The sequence below is a fragment of the Eschrichtius robustus genome, chromosome 6 (genome assembly GCF_028021215.1).
Source record: "Eschrichtius robustus isolate mEscRob2 chromosome 6, mEscRob2.pri, whole genome shotgun sequence".
NCBI lineage: Eukaryota > Metazoa > Chordata > Mammalia > Artiodactyla > Eschrichtiidae > Eschrichtius > Eschrichtius robustus.
The window spans coordinates 17,056,851-17,080,356 of NC_090829.1; the positions used below are offsets into that span (position 1 = coordinate 17,056,851).

Genomic DNA, 23,506 nt, shown 5'->3' on the forward strand with positions numbered 1-23,506 from the left:
CAGGAGGAGGCCTTGTCCCTGAAAGGCTCTGGAGGGAGGGAAGGGAGGACCAGGAAGGCTGATGTCAGGGTTTAGGGTGCACACTGCAGCATGTCAGGGCTGCCCTCAGAGACAGAGGGACAACCTAAGCCATGGATGGGATGAGGTGGGAGCTTGGGGGATGGCTAGAGGCAGGTCACAGGTGACCTCACCCCTCCCTGCTAGCAAAAGCCTCTGAAAGAAGCCAGGTTACACAGAGTGGACAGTGGGGACCGGCTTTAATGAGGAGTTACCAAAGGGCCACCTACAGCAGGGGGCAGGGGGAGACGTCAAGGGGAAGGTGCAGCCCCACCCGCCAGAGGGGTTGCAGAGGTTGTAGGCTGGGGAGCTGAGATCCTGGGCTTCAGGTTTTCTGAGCTTCAGCTGAGGAAGTTGCAGCTTTCCTCCTCCTGCTGTCTCCCTGGGCCACTGCGCAAAGGCCCTGAGGCCCCCTGGGGAGTCCTGGCACCCCAAACCGCCCCAACCTTGAGTGGGTCCTAGGAAAGCGTATTGAATCATCGATTTGCACGTAGCACTGGGAAGGTAGGCTTGGCACTTCACAGACAAAAGTTTGAATCCTGACTCTGTCTCTTACCATCTCTGTGACCTTGAGCTAATGTCTTAACTTTTTTACATTCTGTCATTTTCTTCTCATGACCTCATAATAATGTATGCCTTTCTGGGTTGTTACGAGGATTAAGCAAAATCATATTATGGAGTCTTTGGCGCAGTGCTTGGTTCATAGTAAACTCTCAATCAGTGTTAGAACTTGCTTTGGTTATATCCCTGGAAAGTGTGAAGATTGCAGCAGATATGGAAGCTTCCAGCATGATAGGAGATCTAAAAATAAAAGTGACGTCCTTAGGGGGAGTACAGGTTTGACGCCAGCCCCATGTGTCACAGCAGAATCCATCGTGTGGCTCAGGTCACAGTCACTATTCACCTTAGCCTGGAGATCCTGATGAAAACCAGCCAGAAGGTGACAGCCACTGGGAGCGGACGGGCCGTAGGAGGGGGGAGGTGCGGATAGAGCACCAGAGAACTCTAGATGCCGCTGAGCCCTCTCCTCCAGGACTGAGATATGCTGAGAAGCTGGGCAGGAGTGGCCACTGAGGAGATGGGCTCTCAGCTCTCAGGGAGCAGGGGCTCAGTGACTCCTCAGGGTTCGCTTCTTTCACAGGAGGGTCTGACGGCCCTGGAAGTGTGACGGGCGGGACATCAGGAGAGAGGTGGCAGCCAGGAACGTATGAGGAAGTGCGTGACAATGCGAAACCAAGCACTGAAATGCATGTCTTCAGTTTTAAGTAATTTCTATTTACGGGGGGAAGAAATGGAAAGGAGGAATTTATGAAGCAGGTGAAAATAGATAATTATGCCTTATAAAATTGCTGACTGTGAAAAACTATGCAAAAGGACTGGTGTAAAAATAATTACCTTGTTACATTTCCGACCACAGAAACCCATTTTTCTGCACCCACATGGGAGAAACTTTGATGGATCACAGAGACAAGCTAGTGCTTGTCTTGTTTCTTTATTTCTTCTTCAAATACAATGGGTTTCCCTCTGCAGTTTTGATTATAGAGGTGGAGTGAAAAGGGGCTCCAGAGATCATTGTCTTGTCCCCTGGCCCCACCTGCCATCCCCTCCCATGGGGGGCACATTGGCAGCCAGCCCTCCAGGGTCCCCCAGAGACCACCCCTTACCTCCATCCTGACTCAGAGAGGTGGCTGGGAAGCTAAGCAGCCAGGCAGGCGCTTTGGGTGTGGATCCCGAAGGTGTGTGACCTGGGGCATGGGACGGCCTCTGTGAGCAGGGGCTTCTCATCGGCTGAATTGGGCATGATGGAACTCAAATTAGGAGGTTGTGGGAATTAAATGACAGGATGTCAGGCAAGCCCCAGGATGGAAGCTCAGGTCTGTCTGCTTCCGATGCCACGACCTCATACACAGTTAGAGCTACAGTTTGGTAGCTCTTAGGAGCATGGTGTAGATGGTCATGGCAGGGATAGAGACTTGCTGTTACTCTCACTCCTGCATCTGTACCTCCCACAGAGAAGGATAAGGATCCAAGCTTCCCTTCCCCATCTCTGCCTACTCCCGTTTCTCTCTCTTAAGCTCATGTTTCATCCTTTAAGGGGCTGGCAGCTGTTTCCCTCTTTCATCCCAACTGTCCCAGGGCAGCAGGGTGGTCCTTATGATGCAGGGACCATACTCCTTGGATGGACTGCCCAGGAGTGTGGCACTGCCCAGACCCTGGTCTTTGCAGGCAGGCTGGGTGGAATGGAGAAGAGGGTACCGGGGCCCAGAAGATGGAAAGAACCTTGGGATGACAGAGAAAGAAGGGAGTCCTCTGCAGCCAGATCTCATGGCCTTCGTGGTGTTGTGAAACGTCTGTAAGGACACCAGATCATAACCTCCTCTCGCCAGTCCTGGGTCCTGATGGCTTATGCTTGGCAAGTTGGCCAGTGATGGTTTCCTTTGTAGCAGTGATTTTTAGATGCAGTGCTTGGACGAACAGCCTCAGTGTCACCAGGGAACTTGCTAGGAATACAAATTCTCAGCCCCTCCCTAGACCTCCTGGATGAGGTACTCTGGGGATGGGAAGTGGGGAGGGGAGGAGGCAGAGATCTGAGTTTTAACAAGACCTCCAGATGATTCTGAAGCTCGCTAAAATTTGAGAACATTGTTTTAGAATTAGGTCATGTTTCTCTGTCCTTTGCCTTATGACTCCTGGGGATAAAGGCCATTGAGTGAATTCCTGCAGACTGGGACCACAGGCCTGCCCCTCCCCGTCAATGTCTTGTGTAGCAGGCTGGAGAGACACACACAGGGGGGGGGGCTACGAATTCATGCCTGAGGAAGAAGAGAAGAGGGGTATGGTGTGATGTGAGTGTGTGTCTGTGTTTGAGTGTTTCGGGGAGGCTCTCACTAGTTCTCAGAACCACCCCCACCTGCTCTGGCCCAGTTTCCATTTCATTCTCAGTCTTGGGTGGTGGGAGCAGTGGTGGGGGAGAGAGAGTGGAGACCAGAGAGCACGACATGACTGGAGTGGGCTCAGGGAAAGCTGAGGGGGAAACTAAAGCAGAAGCAAAGTGACTGGTGGGGACCATTCCCCTGAGCTCAGATGGAGGACCAGGTGGCCAGGGTGATGGGTGATGGGCCTCACCCCTCAGGTGGTCCTCCATGCCACCTAGCAGGAAACAGGTCGAGAGGTAACCTCTGGGGTCCAGTGCTTCAGGGAAGGGCCCTTCAGTCCAGAAGGGCAGGAAGGTCCCCCAAGGCGACAAACACTCCACAGGGCACAGGAATCCAGTGTTATAAATTGAGGACTGTTTGCTCGCTAGTCTACATGCCTTCACATTAGGGATGATTTTAAATACTTTTCAAAACCCAGCCTTTTCAAAAGCACTTATCTCCTCATCTAGGAGTTGCAACCTATTAAAAGAGGGCTGCTTTAGTTAAGGTTAGTTTCACTCATTCATTGCTGATCAGGGCTTTAGTAAAATATCCACCATGTGCCCCTTTCTATAGGCAAAGGTGCTGCTTGATTTTACCCTGGTTTGTGATCCACACTGCATATAAAAATATATCATTTGTGTTTTTGAGGGGGAGGTAATCTGTGTGTTCCTTGAGATGAAATTCCAACAGAGGTCACAGATAAACGAGAGTCATAGGGTAAGCTGTTTCTCGGAGTGCCTGGATTTGGATAGTGTATACATCTAGATGCAGAACTGAGGGAGTGTGACGGCAATATGAAAGCTATTTATAACTGTCAGTGCTGTTTCAAGAAGGGTCAGCGTTACCTGTGTACATGGGCTTTCACGCTTCTATCATCTACAATTTCTTTTCACAGTTGTTGGACCCAAGTGGGTATAACCCTTAGGAGGCATCATATAGCTCTAAGTTTTAAGCTAATAGCCGGGCACAGGCTCTGCTGTTTCTGCTTCAGCTTTTCCTCTTAAGAGCATTTCATCTCATGGGCATTTGGAGTCACAGATTATTAACACTCTGAGCAACCTGCTAGGACCTGCCACCCAAACTCCTCCCTAGTGTCAGCCTTGTCTCTCCAACATCCCTGAGAGGTAGTCATTCCATTTTTAGTTTTCTGAATATTTGTGATGACGGACAGCTGATATATTTTGCAGGGCAGCTCCACTCCACTGTTAGGCAGCCATCACCCATCACTGTAAGAGAGATCTCCTGGACCTTGGATCAGGCACTGCCTTCCTCCCCTCCTCACCACTGGTCCACCATTGAGGACCAAAGTCCTGCAGGTGGGACCAGTGGTTCCAGTGCTTATGAACAATTTCCTTATCCTTCCTTCATCACCTACTGTAGGCAAAGCATTGGTTATATTATCTACTCCCCAACATGTATGATTTCCTGAACACCAGTGTCCTGGCAGCCTTTTCTGAATCTCACATTTATCAATACAACTCTTAGAACATGGCAGTCAGAAGGAAACATATGACCCTCGCTCCCGAGCAGGGTCCAGTGGAAACTTGGTGGATTTTCTCCTGTGACTGGGATACTGGTGATTGTTCACTTTGGTTGCAGCCTCTCGCATCGTGGGGTCCGACCATACTTTTTGACCACTGAACGTTCAAAGTTTTTGTTTGTCCGTTTAGGAAATGCTGCCCATTTGGGTCTCCCCTTTTCTGCACTTACACGTGTAACTTCAGACATTTTGCCTTGTGGATTTGGGCACCATGCTCTTTCAAGTATAGACCATTTTGAAAACTGATTTCAATGGACAAGTATTAGCATAATTGTTAGGAGTGTGCACTCTGGTGTCTGGGTTCAAACACTGCTCTGACATTTGCCAGCTGTGTGATGTGGGGCAAGTGACAGGTCTCTGTGTCTCCACTTTCTCATTCAAAACGTGGGTATAGTATTAGTGTCTGCCTCACTGTGTCGTCAAGGGTATAAATGGAGTAATGCTATTTAGAACAGTGTTTGGCATTGTTCAAACAGGAAACATTCAATGAAAGTAAGATATTTTATTTTACTACTATTATTGGAGTTGCTCACCCTACTTTTGTGCTATTTTCAAAGCAGCTAAAATCCAAGCACTGGAATTATCATTTTGCTAACATTTCTTCCTTCGGTACACAAGTATCTGTGCACTTTTTTCAGTTACCATTCTTAAAACCTAGGTATACTCTTTATATTCTTTTTCTCTAAAGGCTCATAAACTTTTAAAAGAAGCAGTATCATTTGGCCTGACATATTTAGAGACCCATGCTGGTTTTTGTCATTGTTTCCTTGAGGCTCACCATGCACTGATTTAACTATGAAGTTTCAGAAGTAGGAGGGGATTGAGGTAAAATTTATTTATTTAATCTACTTTCTTCTCTATTTTGAAAATCAGAACAAAACTGTCTACCCCATGGCTCTAGGACCCTCTGTTGTCCTGAGTGTTCCTTGCTGGACTTCAGGCAATGGCTCTGATGTCTAATTTGCAGGCTCTGATCCCAGGTGGGGCTGGTCTCGGAGGGATGCTGGAATTTGATGGCAGCTGTAGCTCAGGGTCCTTAAATCTTCTCTGCTCCAATTCTCCTTCCCAAAGGAGGAGACAGTCGGAGGCACATGGCTGTACATCCTCTGTCTTCTGCCAGCATCTTACCTCATCCCCAGGAAAGGAGATGCACGCTCTGAATATTCTATTCAGATCTATTCAGGTGTAGGGCTTTCTCTGTCCACTGGACTGGAAGCTGCTGACGTGCTGATCTGATTTTTTATCCCCTCTGTGGCCTTACATGGTAGGTGCCCAACACAGCCAGGTGGTAAGAGCACTGCTCTTGGGATCAGGTAGACCAGACTTCACTCTTGGCTCTACCCCTCCTTTGCCATGGTTACTTAACCTCTCTGAACCTCTGTTCTTTTCCATAAAATGAGGATACTGTTTATTACTGTGCCAAGTTGTGATGATGTATATACCTAGCTCAGTGTCAGACGTATGGTGAGGGCTCAAAAAATTGTCTTTGTTTTGGTCGTTCTGAATAAGGTTTGAGTCATATCTGAATTGCACGATCCAAAATAAGAACAGAAAAAAAAAGTGTGGGGGAAATGGGCATTTTAGGGCAGTTGCTTCTGGAGAGTCATCCTAGGTTGGCTGGAATCTTACACCTTCACCCCCATCTCCACCCCATCACGATGTGATCACAAATCCATGTGTTACCTGTGCAGACCACCTTGGCTCCCAGCTCCTCATAGGTGGTCCCCAGCTGTGACTAAGGTCCTGGTTCCCCTAGTCTGCCTTCTTCCATCCATGTAACCCAGAATCAGATCCTGATCCAGTTCTGACACCAGAGGCCAAGCCCATGTCCCATGGTGGGGGAGGGGTCAGGTCTGGGACTCCCTCCTGGACCTCCAGCCAGTTTCTTCTTTGCAATCACCTTTCAGAGTCACCACTGCCCATCAGTCCTGGAACCGATATGCACCCCTCTGTTACTGATCATTGACCCTTTCCAGGGGCTGGGTTCAGAACCTACCCTCAAACTACATTACACTGGGTGGGATCACTGGCTCCACCCCTGTTTTCATTCTCTGGACCTCCAGCTGCCATATTGGAAACCTGGCACTAGCCAACCCTTTCCCAGACCAGGACCATGATCTTCTGTATGCCCCAGTTGGCTAAAACATGTGAATGCAGCAAGGCAGTTAGAGCCAGAGCCCCACAGATGTCCCTGATGGCTTCACCTGGGTGTGACCAAGACCAAGAGCCCCAGGTATCTTTGACTCTCATCAGAGATTTAGAAGGAAGCCACTTTCAACTTAGTCTAAGGGTAGATTCTGAACACTGTCCAAGAGAGTGAAGCCCCCTGAGTGATTAGTGACCTACTCCCAACTGGAAGTGTACAAAGAGGTACTGGTGATGCCTTCTGAATTGTGCGGGAAGTTGGGTGAAGTGGAACGACATGAGTCTTATAGTCAGTGTGGGCATGTCCATGCTGTCTGAATTATGTGTGGCATCGGACCAGGACAATTGCATTTTATAGTAATTTATTTTGAAACTCTGTGTTGGTCTTCTGAGAAACTTTCCACACAATTGGCTGAAAAGTGTCCAGTTGGAGCCAGACAACTGAGAACTGTTATGACAGGGGATTGGCTGTGGGCTTAAAGTCTGGACTCCCCAATGGGTAAATGATCACGGATGACTTTGCAGAGAGAGAGAGCAGGCTGCAGTCTGAAGTCAACTGTGGAAGGACCAGGATTCCCTCCAGCTTGTGCTAGAGACCACCTCTGCCCCACTCAATCAAGGTGCTCTGACTCTGAAACCACATTAAGAAGGGGGGCTTGTCTCAGGGGTTGATGGGTAGAGGGCCAGAAGCCACTTGGGCACAGAGGTCGCTCTGTCCTCCCTCCCCATTCTAGAGAGAAGGTTGGGGTAATGGTAGTCTTGGTGTGTGTCTTCCCCCCCACCTCTCGTGACTGTGGGCTTAGACTTGCAAAGAGATGCCCAAGGTGTCCTTTTGAGCAGCCCCTCTGGGGCTCATCTCACGAGCTCTGTTCATCTTGGAAATGGCAATAAAGGAAGCTCCACATTGCAGCGTGGAGTGAGGCCAGCATGACAGCTGTGCAGTGAGATGTGGCTTGGTGCAGGCTGTCTCTGTTGGTGGGTGATTGGGGGCTGGGGGGGGGCAGGTGGGCCATGGAAAGCCATGGTCACCACCAAGCCCTGCCGGTGCTCAGTGAGCAGAGATAGAGAGCAACTCTGTTACTCCAGGGAGGATGCTGTTTGTTGGCCAGCACAGGGGAACTTGCTTATGAAGTGAGAATTCACTCTCCCTGTGAGCAAAGGGCAAGCTTTGTGCTAGTGCCTGTCAACTGTGGAAGGACCAGGGCTTCCTGGTCCTTCCAGGGCTGTAGGCAGCTCTGATGAGGTTAGCCATGCCCGTACTTGCACCCCCTGCATGGGGAAGGCTGTGCACCACCACGGCCTAGGGCAGAGGCCTCTCCTGAGTGGACCCCAAGCGCTGTGTGCCTGGTGTTCCCCGACACGGGCCACAACCGACTGGATCAGGAACATAAGCGCCTAACAGTAAGCCTAACATAATAGCTGGTGCTGATTAAGCCCCTGACATGGAGTTTCTCAATTAACCTCACAGAATATAAGATAGCTACCTCTGTTGTTCCTAATTTATAGATGAGAGGACTGAGGCCTGGCAGGGCTAGTACCCTAGCTCACACATTCGTGAGTGTCAGGGCCCGATTTCTGCCCGGACCTGACGGGTTCAGGGCTCCCTACCCACAGTGCTGGGCTGCGTTCCTCAGGAAGGAGTACGGTTGCCTCTGAGCTGGCCCGACAGCACAGTAATGCAGATGCCTGCTTGAGACAGTGAAGGATTGCATTTCATTGGTCAAGATTCGTCATGTGATCTCTGTGGAAGTGGCTGGGAAATGTGTCTTCAGTGAGATTGGGGAAGAGAGGAGAGTTGGTGTGGTGGTGGAGGGGAGATGGCAGAGGGAGGAGCAGGGGGATGGGGGAGGGGGAGGAAGAGCAACCTCTGCTGTGTTCCCCATAGGTGGGCATTTGGGCCAACACACTGTTTCACTAATACGAACAATACTGCCATGAAAACGCTCAGACATACCTTGGGGGCACATAAGCCTGTATTTGTGGAGGAAATTTACCTAGAAATAGAATTGCTGGGTTACTGGGCACATACACTCAGAAAGCCAATCAATACCACCAAAGTGCTTCCCCAGAAGACTCGACCAAGTGACACACCTACCAGTGGTGTACATCTTGCTTCCCCACTGGCAGGCCCAGCTGGATGTTATCAAGACTTCTGGCTTTTGCCAATTTGACTGACCTCCTAATAATTTTGATGGTATTTCCCTCATTATAAATTAGTGTGTGTTTTTCATATATTTATTGACCAATTTATTTTGTCTTCTGGGAATTGACTGTTTATAACATTTGCCCTTTTCCTATTTTTAAAAATTGATTTCTAGATGCCTATTAATTATATATGACATCTTGCCCCCCAGCCCTGTACTTATTTTTAACTCTATTTATAAGTGCATTTGTTGGCATTATCGAGGTTTTTAATTTTTGAGCTCATACCTGGCCATCCTTTTCTTTCTGGTTTTGAGGATTTGTGTCTTGACTTTTTGCCTGGGTTTTGTATATGTCATCCCCACTCTAAGGTATAAAAACACTCTCATATTTTATTTTAAATCTTTATATAGAGTTTATTTTTAGCTCCTTCCTCCATCTAAAATTTATTTTTGTGTAAGATGTGATATTGGTATTCTTATTTCTCTTATTAAAAATAACATCCCAGGACTTCCCTGGTGGTGCAGTCGTTAAGAATCTGTCTGCCAATGCAGGGGACATGGGTTTGAGCCCTAGTTAAGGAAGATCCCACATGCCGCGGAGCAACTAAGCCTGTGCACCACAACTACTGAGCCTGCACTCTAGAGCCCATGAGCCACAACTACTGACCCCGCATGCCTCAACTACTGAAGCCTGTGGGCCTAGGGCCCGTGCTCCGCAACAAGAGAAGCCACCGCAATGAGAAGCCTGCACACCACAACGAAGAGTAGCCCCCGCTCACCACAACTAGAGAAAGCCAGTGCACAGCAATGAAGACCCAACGCAGCCAAAAATAAATAAATAAATTTATTTTAAAAATAACGTCCTGTGAGCTCCATCTGAATTGTCCAAAATGTTAGTGAGATAACTCTTTTATTACCTACTAAGTGACTGTACAGACTTATCTTTATTCCTTCCCATTGATTGTTTAGTCTTTCCTGGCACCAGTTCTAAGCTGTTCTAAAGATAGTAGCTTTATAGTATGTTTCAATAACTGGTAAACCAAGTCTGTACATATTATTCATTGTCAAAATGTCTTGCCAATTCTGAAACATTTTTATCTTCAAGATGAGCTTTGAAATCAGCTTGGCACAGCTCATTAATCAATTCTATTACATTGGGATTGGGATAACATTGACTAGAGGGATTACTTTGGAGATGACTGTCATCTTTATGATATGCATCTCTTCATCCAGGAGCATGTGTTCAAGTCTTCTTTTGTGCCCTTAAGTAAAGTTTTATAGTTGCCTCCATACAAGTGTTACACAGGTCTTGTGAGACTTAATTCTACATATTTTATGGGTTTTGTGGTATTGAGAATAGGTAACTTTTTTCATTGTATTTTCAAAGAGGTTATGATTATTGTTAGCAATGACTTCCTGGTGGTGAGAGTAGTGAGCTTCCCATCACTGGAGGAATCAAACAGAGGCTGGCCAACCAGGTAGGGACTGTAGAGGGCATTCACCACCAGGGACACACTCTGACCTCCAAGGTTCCTTCCCATGCCAAGAATGAGTGTGTCTATGAAGTGTCAGAATCAGGACTTGCTTTTGGATGACCCGAACCTTTCTGGGAGGTATACCTACCTTTTTCAATTTCTCTTTTTGTTTCCTTAACCTTGAATTGTTATCTTTGGATTCTGGGTCTTTTCTGTACACCTGGAAAGAGACAGTTCAAGTCTCTTTTAGAACCACATACAACAGTGCTGGGAGACTCTTCCGTGTGTTCCCAGGGAAAATTAAATGAATAATCCATGACTATGTAACCCGTAGTCTCTTCCCAGCTGTTGTCTTGATGCCATTCTGTTATACAGCCTCTAAAAAAGACAGAGAATTATGACAACTGGAAAAATTCTGCCACACAGTGAGGGGCTTTTTGTCATTTGTGAAGAACTGTGGAGATGCAGGAGTCCTTTATGGGCACCACGCTCTCTCTGCGGATGGTGGAGAGAGAGGACTGCTGATCCTGCAGTAGCCTTGAGGCCTCATCCCAGCTACCACCCCCGTATGCCGTAGGGGCTTCTCCAGTCTGGCCCGGATGGTTATCTTCTTTTAAAAACTACCTTGGAAGATCCTTGCCCTTCTCTCTTTAGTACCTAATATCTGAGAGTTCAGAGTAGGCTGTGTGCCGAGAGGAGTTCAGGGGAGTTGAGATGCTTTACCTGCAAGGCTTCCATCAAGTGTGTGACCCTCATCCTTGACAGGCTTTGGCCCAGTGGCTGCCAACCGTACCTCAAGACACATAGCATCAGTTTCCTTGTTCTAGATTTCTTTCCTGATCTCAGTCTCCACACTTGCACCAGCCTGGGGGGACTTACCAAGCTCTGGGTTGAGTCAGGACATGCTAAATCAAATGAATTGTTGGGGTGATTCAGGGTTTGAGTTTGCATCAAGTAAGAATGATATTCCAAAACAAGTTGCCCTGTGGGAGACCCTGCCCAAGAACGGTCTATCCTGTTGTACCAAAGACTGAAGTGTGTCCCAAAGTCCTTTGACTTCAAGAAGAATATGACTGGCTTATAGTGTTGCCTCTGGTGGCAGCAAACACCTTAGAGACGGCCTGGAAGTTTGTGACCTAATGTATGGATCTTTCAGCAGGATGACCTATGTGGATTCTTTCTCTGAGGGACTACCTGAATCCCTCAGAGAAAGAATCCCAGTCTGGGGTGGGAGCCCTGTATAGAAGCCTGGTAGATCTCATAGAGAAGGTCTGCCTGGGGCCTCAAAAGCCCTAGGCAGGAAGATGTCTTCAGAGGGCCTTCAGGTCAAATGTTCTGGACAGTGTCTTTTATTCACTGTACAGGTGTGCACGTGGTCACTCTTTCTCTGCTGGAAGGTGGATGGATGGGCAGGGATTCCTGGGTAACTATACTGAATAGTCTTTAATGCATGTGGAGCATACTAAGATACACTATGGCTTCAACGTGTATTCTGCCGTTTGATTCTCCCATAAGTGGGAAGAAGGCAGGGACCCTGCATGTCCCCACAGCATGGTGCCTGGCCCTCTCCAGGCCCGGGGATGCGTCTCCACCAGTCTTGTCAGTCAGTGGCTTGTGTGATAGCTGTGCAGGTGCCCACCTCCCCTGCAGACTTTGAGCTCCTCAGGGTAGACGCCAGGGAATTTTTCATACCATAGTCTTACATACGGGGCTTAGCACACTGTAGGGTCTCAGCAACACAGATGGACTGATCAGTCAAGAATCCATGAAAGATTAGGCTCAGAGAGCATGAGTGACCTGCCTAAAGTCACAAAGCTGGCACTCAGCCTGATTTTCTTTGTGAGTCCAGTGCGTCTTTCACCACTTCTGAAAGCCCTGAGGCCACATTTCAGGGCCAAGAAGGAGGTCTTGATGGGCAGGTCTTTAAGAGGACATGACCTCTAGCTCTCCTTGACTTGAAGTGTCCCCAAGGAATCTGCAGGGGTTGTCATGTCCAAGCTCCCCTCTCTCTGGCCTCACTTTGGTCCACAAATAGAAGGTTCCACTTTCTACCCCTCCCTCGCACAGACAGTGACGCAAGATGGCTGTCAGTCATTCCTGCTGAGATACACTGCCTCTCAGGGTGCAGGGCCCTCAGCCATCCTCCAAGGGCTCCTGCAGCCCTGGGAAAACCTAGATGCTCAGGATTTGGCTTAGGCCAGGTAGAGGGGCTGTCTCTTTTCCCAGAAAGTGAAACTCACCCCCTTCTCTCCCATACAATTAGCTCCATAGAAGCAGGAGAAACAAGAATAACTTTCTACAAACATCGGTGTTTGGTGAAATGTGTAACACTGGGTTTTTTGATGCTCCCGAAATCCCTCTCAGCGGGGTCTCTCCTTGTTTTGACTAGTCATTTCTTCTTATTACTAACTGTTATGATTAGGAGAATTGCCTGAGTACAGGACCAGTGTTTCCAAGACCCTAATGAGCAACAGACTCAGACATGCTCAGCAAGGCCCTGGAACCACGGTTGCCCTGTTTCTATGGGGAAACTACTGAAACGGTTCAGGAACAAGAGCTTCCTGCCTCCACAAGAGACCTACCCCCTACCCCCCAGCACCTGGCTACACTTGCATCACACTTGCACCTTGCACCCTTAGGTGCCTCCACCCTAGGGGGAAGAGTTATTAAGAGTGCACTTTGGAACCATTCAAGCCTGTACTCAAGTCTTGATTCCAGCATTCACCCACCACATGATTTAGGCAAGTTATTTAATGGCTCTGAGCTAGAGTTTCCTTATATGTAAAATGAAGATAATAGTTCCTATGGATGTTGGGAAAATGAGATTTCATTAAGTTATGTACCAAAATGCCTATGATAGTACTTTGCATAGAGGGTTTGTTGTTAAAATGAAATTCACAATTCCGTATAGAACTCCACTGAAAAGGAAACCACAGCCATCTCTCTGATCTTTCAGATGATCCTTGTATAAATCTATTCTAGGCAAACTACCAAAATTACTCACCCACTTAGTGGCATGAAGTAAACGAGTTCCACCAAATCAAAGCCTTTTCCTCCCGACATCCATGCAGATGGCACAGGTGTCTATCCCCAGGAAGACTATGTCCCTGGGGTTCATTTTAAGCTGGTTCAAAAGGTGACATAAAGTTGTCTCTGGGAATGTTGAGATCTCAGGGCAATTAGGAAAAGTAAAGCAACATGACTGGTCCAGGTTTCAATGTCCTCTCCTCCTTTCTCCAGGGGGGACAGCCTACATTTTGAGGGGAGTAACCAGTGTACCTGAGCTTGCAAAGGGACAGACATGACTCAGTTTTCCAGTCCTGTGCCTCAGGCCCCCAACACAACTCCTTCTTTGGAAAAGACACTTCAGGACTTCAGACACTACCATCTTCACATTGAGCAAAACAGTGTTCCAATTGTCTGGTGCTCATCCCTCACAAATTATAGATAATCTTTGATCAGTTTTTCCCAAAGATCCCAAGCCCCTCTAAGTTTCCACTATTGAATGGAGGGTGCCTCAGCAGTCTGTTCATTTGATGCCACTGCTTTCCACCAGGTCCCTGATAACTTACTCTTGGTTTCCTGATACGGCCTCAAATAGTCATACACCCCACCCCCTTAATGACAAAACTTTACAACCCCTGTTGTCAAAGACCCTTGTTACTGTGGTGTTATTGGTGCCTGACAGAGAATCTTTGGGAACTGCCCACTGCCATCCAGGGAACCCCAGTGAAAGTGGGAGTGCTCAGGCTTGTGCCCCTCTCCAAGGTGCTGAACCTGCACAACACACCACGTCACAACACTTTCCTCTAGCATAGTGGTCGCTCTTGTCCAATCTCTCCCAGGAAGTCTACACCAAGTGAAGGAATGGTGGAAGAGGAATTGGTGCCTCAGGAGGGAAAGGTAAATGGAGAGAGAGAGAGAGAGAGCTGAACTTAGTCTGAAGAGTGTCAAAGCTACATGTGGCAGCCAGAGAATAGAGAGACATTTTTTGTTTTGACATTGTTTTCAATGAACAAGTTACCAAATAAGGAACCACAGCTGAACATGAAGTTGACCTCATGTTTATTTGGTAACTCTACAGCCTTTCTGACATTTGCAAACTTTCCCTTTTTTGGCTTATGTTACCCTCCAACCCATCCTGCTTTCAGCCCTGTACGCTGTATTGAGGGCAAAGGCGTAACCACAAGCCTGACTTAGTTTCCTGCATATTCTGCTTTTATAAAAAAACTCTTCAGACCTTCATAGCCCCCACTGCCATGTCTGCCTCTTCTCCCTATTTCTCCATAAAATCTCAAAGACCTTTATTCTTCCCTAGGAAGCCTTCCAATCACTCAGACATGGTTCCTTAAAGTAGCTATGTCACAGTGAGCAGTGAGTAAACAGACGTCCTGATAGTACTATCACTTTTGATAATCAGTCCTGGACCACTCCTCACATGTCTTCCTGGCCCCTTACAATATACTTTTTTTGCCATCCCTATACCTGATGTTATTTTCTGATCTCCCTTTCTCTCCCTTCTTAATCCTCTGCCCACATTAAAATATGCAAACCACATATTTCCAAACTACAATCTTGACTCTTCTCAGCCACGAGAACCCTACTTCTGCATTCAAGAGTCTTGGGTATCAAATGTCCTTTTTGGCTCATTCACAAACCTTATCTCAACCCTTTCTTCTAAAGGAAGATTGCATAGAGAACACAGTTTACTGTAGAAGTATAAAGGTGGGGTTTCCTTGCCAGGAGGAAGGAGAACAAGCAAGACCAGATACCGGTCAAAGCCAGACAGCCTCTTGGGAGGCCAGAAAGCAGATGTATAGATGTACACAGAGGTTTTGAGCCCAGGAGATAAAAAGAGCTGGAACCATTCTGGAGACACAGCCCTATACCCAAGACTAGGGCTCTACCTAGGATGTGCTTGCAAGGGTTAGGTGTCCTAGAGGGTATAGACTAGAGCAGAAAGCCTTCAAGGTGCTTCTCCCCAAGTACAACTCCAATCTTGTAGGCAGGATGCCCAGACACCATCTCTAAAAATTTTGTTCTTCATTGATCTTATCATTCCTCAAACATCCGTTTGTAACTCTTTGTGTCTGTATCACTTGCTTTGACCCTTAACTGTACGTGCCCACAATTCCCAGTACTCTGTAGGTAAGGGGTCTTGCCTCATATAAACATATGGGCTCCTCTTATCTTCATGGATGTCAGCATAGGTCTGGGCATCAGGGTTTCTGCTCAAGGAACAAGTGGCTGAATTAGATTAATCTTAGTTCAACGAGTGGGTCAACCAGATCATCCAATAATGACAATACTAATACTAATAGCAGCTGACATTAACTGAGTTTTTCTGTGTACCAACCACATAGTTAAACTCCTTGGACTTACTATCTCATTAAATCCTCAAAACTACCGTTTCTCAGATGAGAAAATTAAGGCTTAGAAGTTCACATCCCTAAGGTTTGCCAACAAGAGAATATTTTTTTAACTTTGTTGCTGTGAACATTTAGGAGGTTTGTTGGTTGGTTTCAGAGACCTCTCAGAGTCTCTGGAAACAAGTATATGTTCAAGTACATGTTCATTTTTCTCAGGAAAAATCTTTGTTGCTTTCATCAGATTCTTCAAGGGGTCATGCACACAAAAGGGATGGCCTCATCTCTGGCCTTACACAGAGCAGTTCAATTCCAGCCTGCACGAGGAGCCTCCCAGGAGAGCATTGCCTCGCTGTGATTGTCACCCTCACCTGCTCCCCATTGGGAAGGGTATAAGGACACAGACCCTGGCAGCAGCAATGCACAGTTAGCTAGACACTGCCTGCTCTATACCTCGGACCAGCCAGAAATTCACATCTAAATTCTAAAACCAGGATGTTGGCTTTATTAAGATTCCTAATAAAGAAATTGGCTTTTGGGGCTTACCTGTCTTCAGCAGATTTTCCCTTTGATTACTCAAGAGTGCTCTTATTTCCAGCTTTATGCCTACAAATAAACTCAACTACTCTCTCCCACCCACCCTGTCTCTCGATTCTTTAAAAAATAATCATCTGGCCCAAAGCACATTAAGAAGCAGGAGATTCTATCTCAATGTGACAACACTTGGGCTAGCCCTATGGCTCTAGAAGGATCATTTCTGCTTAACTCTTTGAAGTCCCAACGCCATCCATGCTCCATGCAGGCTGAACCAACCTCTCAGGCACATCCTGGAAGACCCTGGAGACCCATCCCCACAACCCAGAATCCACCCTGTTCCTTCCACCCAGACAGAGAATCACAGCTCAGCAGTTTTCCCATCCTTTAAAAGGACTGAGTTTTCCTAGCCCTTTCAGCAGGAAGCTTTCATCAGTAGTAACCGTGGCAACAGATCAGAGAGGCTTCAAAAAGCCTGTCTGTATGTAATTAAGAAAAACGAGGACACGGACGAGAGAGCAGGGAGTTTAGACAAGGAGACCCTGGCTCTGAGCCCTGCCAGTGTACTTCCTGAGGGCTTCTGAGGACGGAGAAAGCAGATTTTCTTCTCTCTCTGGCCTCCCTCTCCACTCCCCCTTTAAAGTTTTGGCTTGCTGGTCTCAATTGGCCTCCTTCCTGAGGATGTTGCTGGGGACCCCAGTGCTGGCCAAATACTCTCTGCAGGGGGAGGGCCCCAAACCCAGGGGATGCAGCCTAGATGGGTAGGAAATGGCCCTAGCGCTTCCTCTAGGGAGATTTATTTGGAGGCCAAATCTGCTCTCTGGTCAGACTCTTTGTTCAGGCACAGGAGAGACTAGGCTGCCTACTTGCAGGAATGCATCCTTGTCATCAGGACAATGGAGCACAAACTTGGGGACAATCATTGTTTTAGCTGCCCAGACACTGGGCCTGGCTTGCCTGGCCTGGAAGAAGCCTCGTGGGAAAAGGGACAGGAGCAAGCATTGTGGGGAGACAATCTGAGCCCGGGGATGGCTTTATTTCCTGACACTTATTCTTATCTGGAGCCATCTCCTTTATCTCTGTGTTTCCTTTTTTCCTGTCAGTTTTTTCTCTCCATGTAAGCTCCATGGGAGTAGGAGCTTGTCTGGTTTGCTTTTTCCTATTTCCCAAGTGCCCAGAACAGTGCAAGAGTATTTATTAAAAGAGTGAGTGAGTGAACAAATGAATAACGAATTGGGTTCTAGCCATCGTTTGTGGCCCACACTTGGGCCACTTCCACAAGTATGCACGGGGAGCCCAGGCACCGTGCAGGTTCTCCGAGCTGTCTGAGTCTGCTCTCCAGGGAAGGCTCTTAATGTCTGCTCCTGCTCCTTGGAAGGAAAGGATTCAGATTTATGCGGCCTTGGACTCAGCAACCACGGCTCCCACAGAGCCCTGTTCATGCCCCACAGATGCATTTGCTCTGGAGTGCAGCCATGAGTGAGAGGTGGTTGCTTCATATGAAGCCTGTTTCTAAATAAACTTGAAAAATTCTTCTTGGAAACCCACTGCTTTTCTTCTTGAGTGGGAAGCAAGTGAACAGACATGGAGAAAGTACTGGCCAGGGTTGGTCTCCCCCAGCTGCCATGGACACCAATGGATCAGGGACGGGGCAGCTCACCACCCACCACCTTTATCTCACCAAAGCCTCTACCATTCAGGGGAACAAGCGGGGTCCTCTCTACTGCTGCTGCTGCATCCTCCCTCAGCTCCACCACAGGGCATCATGTCTCATGCTGGAGAGCGGTGCACACATGTGACCTGAAGCCTTGCACACTGCGTAGAGGTTGAAAACTGGTGGAATGGGGTCTCTCCCAGGCAAAATGCTGAGCATAAGAATTATGGAGACTAACCAGCCACCAGCCCCTGTTCACCAGGAGGCCACAGCATGGTGAGGACACATAAGAAGAGCCCAGCACAGTGCAATGGTGGATTCTGAGTTAGGCATCCAGAAATGGGCTTATGGAAGCCCAGTGGGGGGATGCATGACTTCTGATGGAATGTGCTGGATCTGGAGGGTGAGCAGGAGTTCCTCAAGTAGATAGAAGGAAAAGAATTCCAGACAGAGGAGAAAACACAGTGCAAAGGCTTGGCGGAAGTAAAGAGAGCTTAGTGTGCACAGGACATCACAGGAATCTTCCTGTTCGTTACAATATGAGGGTTAAGGTCCAAGGGGCAAGAGATGAGATCAAGAGAAGCAAGACCACATGGGGGCCTGAAGGACTTGGAAAGGAGGGTGAACTTTTGAATAATTGGGGTGTGAGTAGAAAACAGTATGATCCCATGTACGTTTGGAACTTACACCCTGGCAGGAGAGAATGGATAGGAAAGATGGAAAGTGATGTTAGAGAATTGTCAGGAGTCTTTGCAATAGGGCAGGAAAATTGACAAGGTTCATCCTTGTGAGGCAGTGGAGATATAGAAGAAGGGAAAGATCCAAGGAAAGGAGATAAGCTGACAGACTGTGTGTTGGGCTCCCACGTTGTGGCGACCACACAGGGAGTTGTCAGGAAGGTAAGGACTGAATTGTGTTCCCTGGATTTTTCAAGTAGGAGCCCCCCAGCCAAAAAAGGCAGGCATGGTGGTGGAGTGCGAGAGCAACCTGGCTGCATTTGGCTGAGCAGGGAGAGAGGGAGGCCCGTAAGTGTGACTCCGCTTTGGGAAAGCTTGGCTGGAGAGTAGACAGAGGACATGTAATATAGAGAAAGAAACGCCAGGTGACCATATTTTGGTTTTAAAATGGCAATGACTTATGCACGTTTAAGGGGATAAGGTGGAGTTAGGAGAGAGGGTGAAGTTGAAGTTCAAGGGAGAGAGGAGATAACTGAAGTGGGGAGGTCTCCAAAGGGTGGCAGGGGTGGGTGGTCACTCTCTCTGACGGTACCTGTCTCTGCTCCTCCGCCCAAGGCTGCTTTCTGAGTGATAGCCTCAAGATGTCATAAGGAGGCAGCAAGATAACATGGTTAAAGGATTTACCCCATGCCTGGCATAGAGCACGCGCTTGGTGAACGTAATTATTATGATCATGAGAAACAGTGGCCTGTGGCTGAAGCTAGGCTGTCTGCTGTAACAATGAGACAGGCAGTGATGGCATTGACCACTGGGAGCCTGTGGTCTGAGTCTCATCAGTCCAAGCAAACAGACATGTCTAAGACAGGCACCGGCCGATATGGACGTTTAATGACTAGTGCAGTGTGAGATGAGGCTGGCCACGCCCTGTAGAAGCCCACCTAGCGTGGTCCCGACTGACCGCCCAGTACTAGCTGTGTGCTGATTCGCAAAGAGATGGATGTTCATCCCTGGGCATAGGGGTGAGGAATTCTTGAGCACTATTTGCAAGACTTTAGTAAAAATGCCTCATGAATCCTGCCCTGTCACAAGCATGCATGAAAGTTGTGCTTTAGCTCAGGCCTAATGGGCTTTATATAGTACAGTACTGATTTTCTTTCATGTTTTAATACAATCCGATTTAATATTTGCTTTCTGCTCTAGCTGCTTGCTGTTGACTGATTCAACACAGAATCCTTCCCTGGTGCCCCCCGACCTTCTTGTTATTCCCTCGTTCTGTGTGTTGGCATTTGATTCCTGTCTCCAGCATGAATTGCCATACACGTCTTCCTTCAGCTGGCGACAGTCACGTGCATGAATTCTGAAAGCATTACTATCCAGAGCGGTGGCTCCAGCCGGCCCACCATTCGGAAGGGGGGGTGCTTCCAGGAGGGATCCATTTCCATCAGGCGGATACTGAGGATAAGCAGAGCTCAGCCTGGGAGCCAGAGGCTGTGATCTGCTCTGTTCTTGGGCAGGAGATTCTCCAACTTAATCTCCAAATGCTCAGGACTGCGGCCGGCCATTAATTCGGCAGCATTTTTGCCCTCCTACTAGGGACCAGGCTTTCTAGAGTTTTGCAACAAGGCATTTCAGACTTTGCCAGAGTGTGACCAGCAGCCATGGGCAGAACTGTCCAGAGGGAAGAGGCTGCCCTCCTTGAGTCCCTGTGAGCCCGGCTGATTTGTAGGAGAGGCAGTCTGTTCAAATCTCCTGTTGTCCGTTTATAGATTTGACTGCCAACTCTTGGAGTATCATATCAGAGTAAGGCCAACTCTTCCCTTAGTAGGAAAAGATAGTTTCACTAACAGGCAGCACAGGGCTATAGTTAAGAACGTGAGCTTTGGAATCAGGCAGATGTGGTGTCCATGCCAATTTTAGTTCTCATAGACCACATGATCTATAGCCAGTCCCCATTCTCAGCATTAGTTTCCCTTTCAATAAAACTGAGTTAATTATTGTACCTTCCCAATAGCGTTCTTGGGGGGAGGGTGTTAAATGCATGCAAAGTAGCTAGCAGAGTGTCTGGGACAAACCCTTGTGCTCTTCTAGTGTCATGGGGTCAAAAATGGTGGCTGCGTGAATTTCCTGACTTCATGCACCAAAACTTGTGCAATGTGAATATTCATCTCTCCAGGTCTTCTGGCAGCCCATCCTACAGAAAAACACTCCCAATGCCATGCACACACCACATAGATCCCAGATTGTGTGAGATTTTATTCAGGATGCCTGGATATGTTGGGTCTTATGAGGGGTCACTCCTATTCTTCAATCCTTGAGTTCTACACCAATTAAGAAAAGACAAGGAATCCAATAAGTGTCCAATATACATACATGTTATTGATGCTAAAGCTGCCTGGAGGATGCAGCTTGGTCCTGAGAACAGAAGGACTTGTACCCAAGTCCTCCATCCTCCTCTCCCTTGGCACACATGATTCAAAGAGGGAAAACCCCAGTGGGAATGACTAAAAGGGGAGTGGGAGACAGGTTGTCATCTCTGTCTGTCATTTTTTCTCAGAATGGATTGAGGCATGGAGATTTGGCGTTGAGGGAGGAGAAGGGATGTGTGTATGTGATGAGAGCAGGAACACACCAAAGACAGATGGAGAGATGCTGGGGAAACTTCTATCCAACCTCACTGTCCTTTCGTTGTCTCCCTATAGGTGTGCCATCAGGTCCCCGCAATGTCATATCCATTGTCAATGAGACATCCATCATTCTGGAGTGGCACCCTCCTCGGGAGACAGGTGGGCGGGATGATGTCACCTACAACATCATCTGTAAGAAGTGCCGGGCAGACCGCCGGAGCTGCTCCCGCTGCGATGACAACGTGGAGTTCGTGCCCAGGCAGCTGGGCCTGACTGAGTGCCGTGTCTCCATCAGCAGCCTGTGGGCCCACACCCCCTACACCTTTGACATCCAGGCCGTCAATGGGGTCTCCAGCAAAAGTCCCTTCCCCCCACAGCACGTCTCAGTCAACATCACCACAAACCAAGCTGGTAAGTCTGCAGGTGTCTGTGCTCCTGTCTGTCTGTCTGCGGGGCTGGCTCTTTGCCACTTCTGTGCAGGAACAAAGCTTTGGCCACACATATCCCATTAGTCTGCCCTCAGGCCTCCTCCCAGGAGTGAAGGTATCAGGCGATGGGCATTTGTGACCATGGAGGAAAAGGCTGTAGTGTTTCACCTCTGAGAATGAACTGGATTCTGAGGGGTTTTCTTGTGCCCAGTTCAAAAGCAAAGATGTACATCCAAGCCAGAGTACGACCCAGTGTTCTGCATCCAGCTGGGGCTCAACGAATGTCCTTGGAAGGATGGATGGACAGATGGATGGATGGGTAGGTGGGTGGATGGGCAGAAGCACTGCACGATCTTGAGAACACCAGTGCTGCTTTATTAGCCAACCCAATGAAAGAAACTTCCCAGAAATCATGTGATAGTCAGTACTGCCTTCATAGATTATTTTTCAATTAAACCCATGTAATTCAACAGTACGTTCTCCTTTACAGCTTGGTCAGATGAATGCTACACTGTTATAGAGACTTCAGATAGTTGGCAGTAGATCACTCCTGATGGCTGGTACATCCCTGTGGCATGCATAGCTCAGACCGCATTTTCTTCTCTTCTCTTTATTTCTGTATCTTTTGCTCTTCTGACCTTTTCCTTTTATTACTTTTCACACCTCTTGCAACAATCCATTTCTTTTTATATCCATTTAACCAGTCCATTCATGCACTCACTCATTTATTTATTAATTCACTCAATTATTGAGACAGTTATTCAGCATCTACTGTGTGCCAAGCTATGGATTAGACACTGTGAGGGATACAATAATACTTGGACACCATTGTTCCTCCCATGAAACTCAATAACTGAAGAATTTCTAGGACATAGACACAAAGTACAGAGCTGCAAGGTGGTATATTCTAAGTATTGTGTGCTGTAAACATGCAGTAAATACCAAAGGAGCTAGAGAGAAATGAGCCATGTCCGCCCTGGAGGCAAGGTACAAGGCTGCAGAGGGGACATGAAGATCACGTCTATAGGCAACGATGGGGGTCGTGGGCAGTGGACCATGATCTTACTTGGAATTATGGATTTTTCTCAATCAACAAATTCTAAAAGGACAGCTTGTTAGTGGAATAGCAGGAGCCGAGCATTTCTCTTTGCTCTGTCTCCCTCCACATAGCCCCCAATTCTTGACCTCTTCTATTCTTCTCCATCCTTTCCTAGTCCTCGTCTCCCCATCCTGAGACTCATTCTACCTCTTGTAATACCAGGCATCTTTGATGGCAGATGATTCTTGGGTTTAAGCTGTTAGAACTGAGAAGAAAAAAAGGTGTCGTCGGAGAGCATGGCTATCCAGATGGCTGCGTTGTTGCTGTGAGCGTGTGTGTGTGTTCGTGTGTGCGTGTTTGTATGTATGCATAGGGTCACGTGTTTACATGCATACGTGTGTAGCGAGAAAATAAGAGTGGAAGTGTGGAAGCCTCCAGCTGATGACCACAGCCCCAGTGCCATGGAGACAAAGGTTGTGACAGCCCGTCTTACTCAAAGAGAAGAGAACGGTCATTTCTGCATCACGATGAGCACATAACATGAGCAGCCTTTGTTAGCAGTATTTCCGTTGGAGAGTTTAAGGCAGAAAACTGGCTGAAATATTTTAGTGTCCCAGCTTCTGGGAATAATAATCCTTCCAGTCTGTCATGTTACGCTGGGCTTGGCTGTCTTTTCCCTCTCTCTAAGCATGTGTGAACAAACCTGCCACTTATATTGGTTTGCTTTGATTTCTGCCCCTCCCTTCCCTTACCCTGCTATTCCCGAACCTGCCCATCTGCTTCTCTTGCCATCTGCACCTTCCCAGGCTGCCGTGGAGCTGAGGGACCAGGGCTTCTACAAGGGACCCTGCGTTACCAATATTCAAAATATTTATTTTTGTCTGCACCCGTTGGCCCCTCCAGGA

General features: G+C 47.8%; 1 protein-coding gene across 1 annotated transcript in view; it reads left to right on the forward strand.

Moving 5' to 3' along the window:
* Positions 1–23,506, forward strand: part of EPHB1 (EPH receptor B1) — a 285,410-nt gene that overhangs the window by 150,197 nt on the left and 111,707 nt on the right. Inside the window, exon 5 of the mRNA XM_068545612.1 lies at positions 21,210–21,545. Coding sequence (XP_068401713.1) covers positions 21,210–21,545 — 336 coding nt within the window. The remainder of the gene's footprint in view (positions 1–21,209; positions 21,546–23,506) is intronic.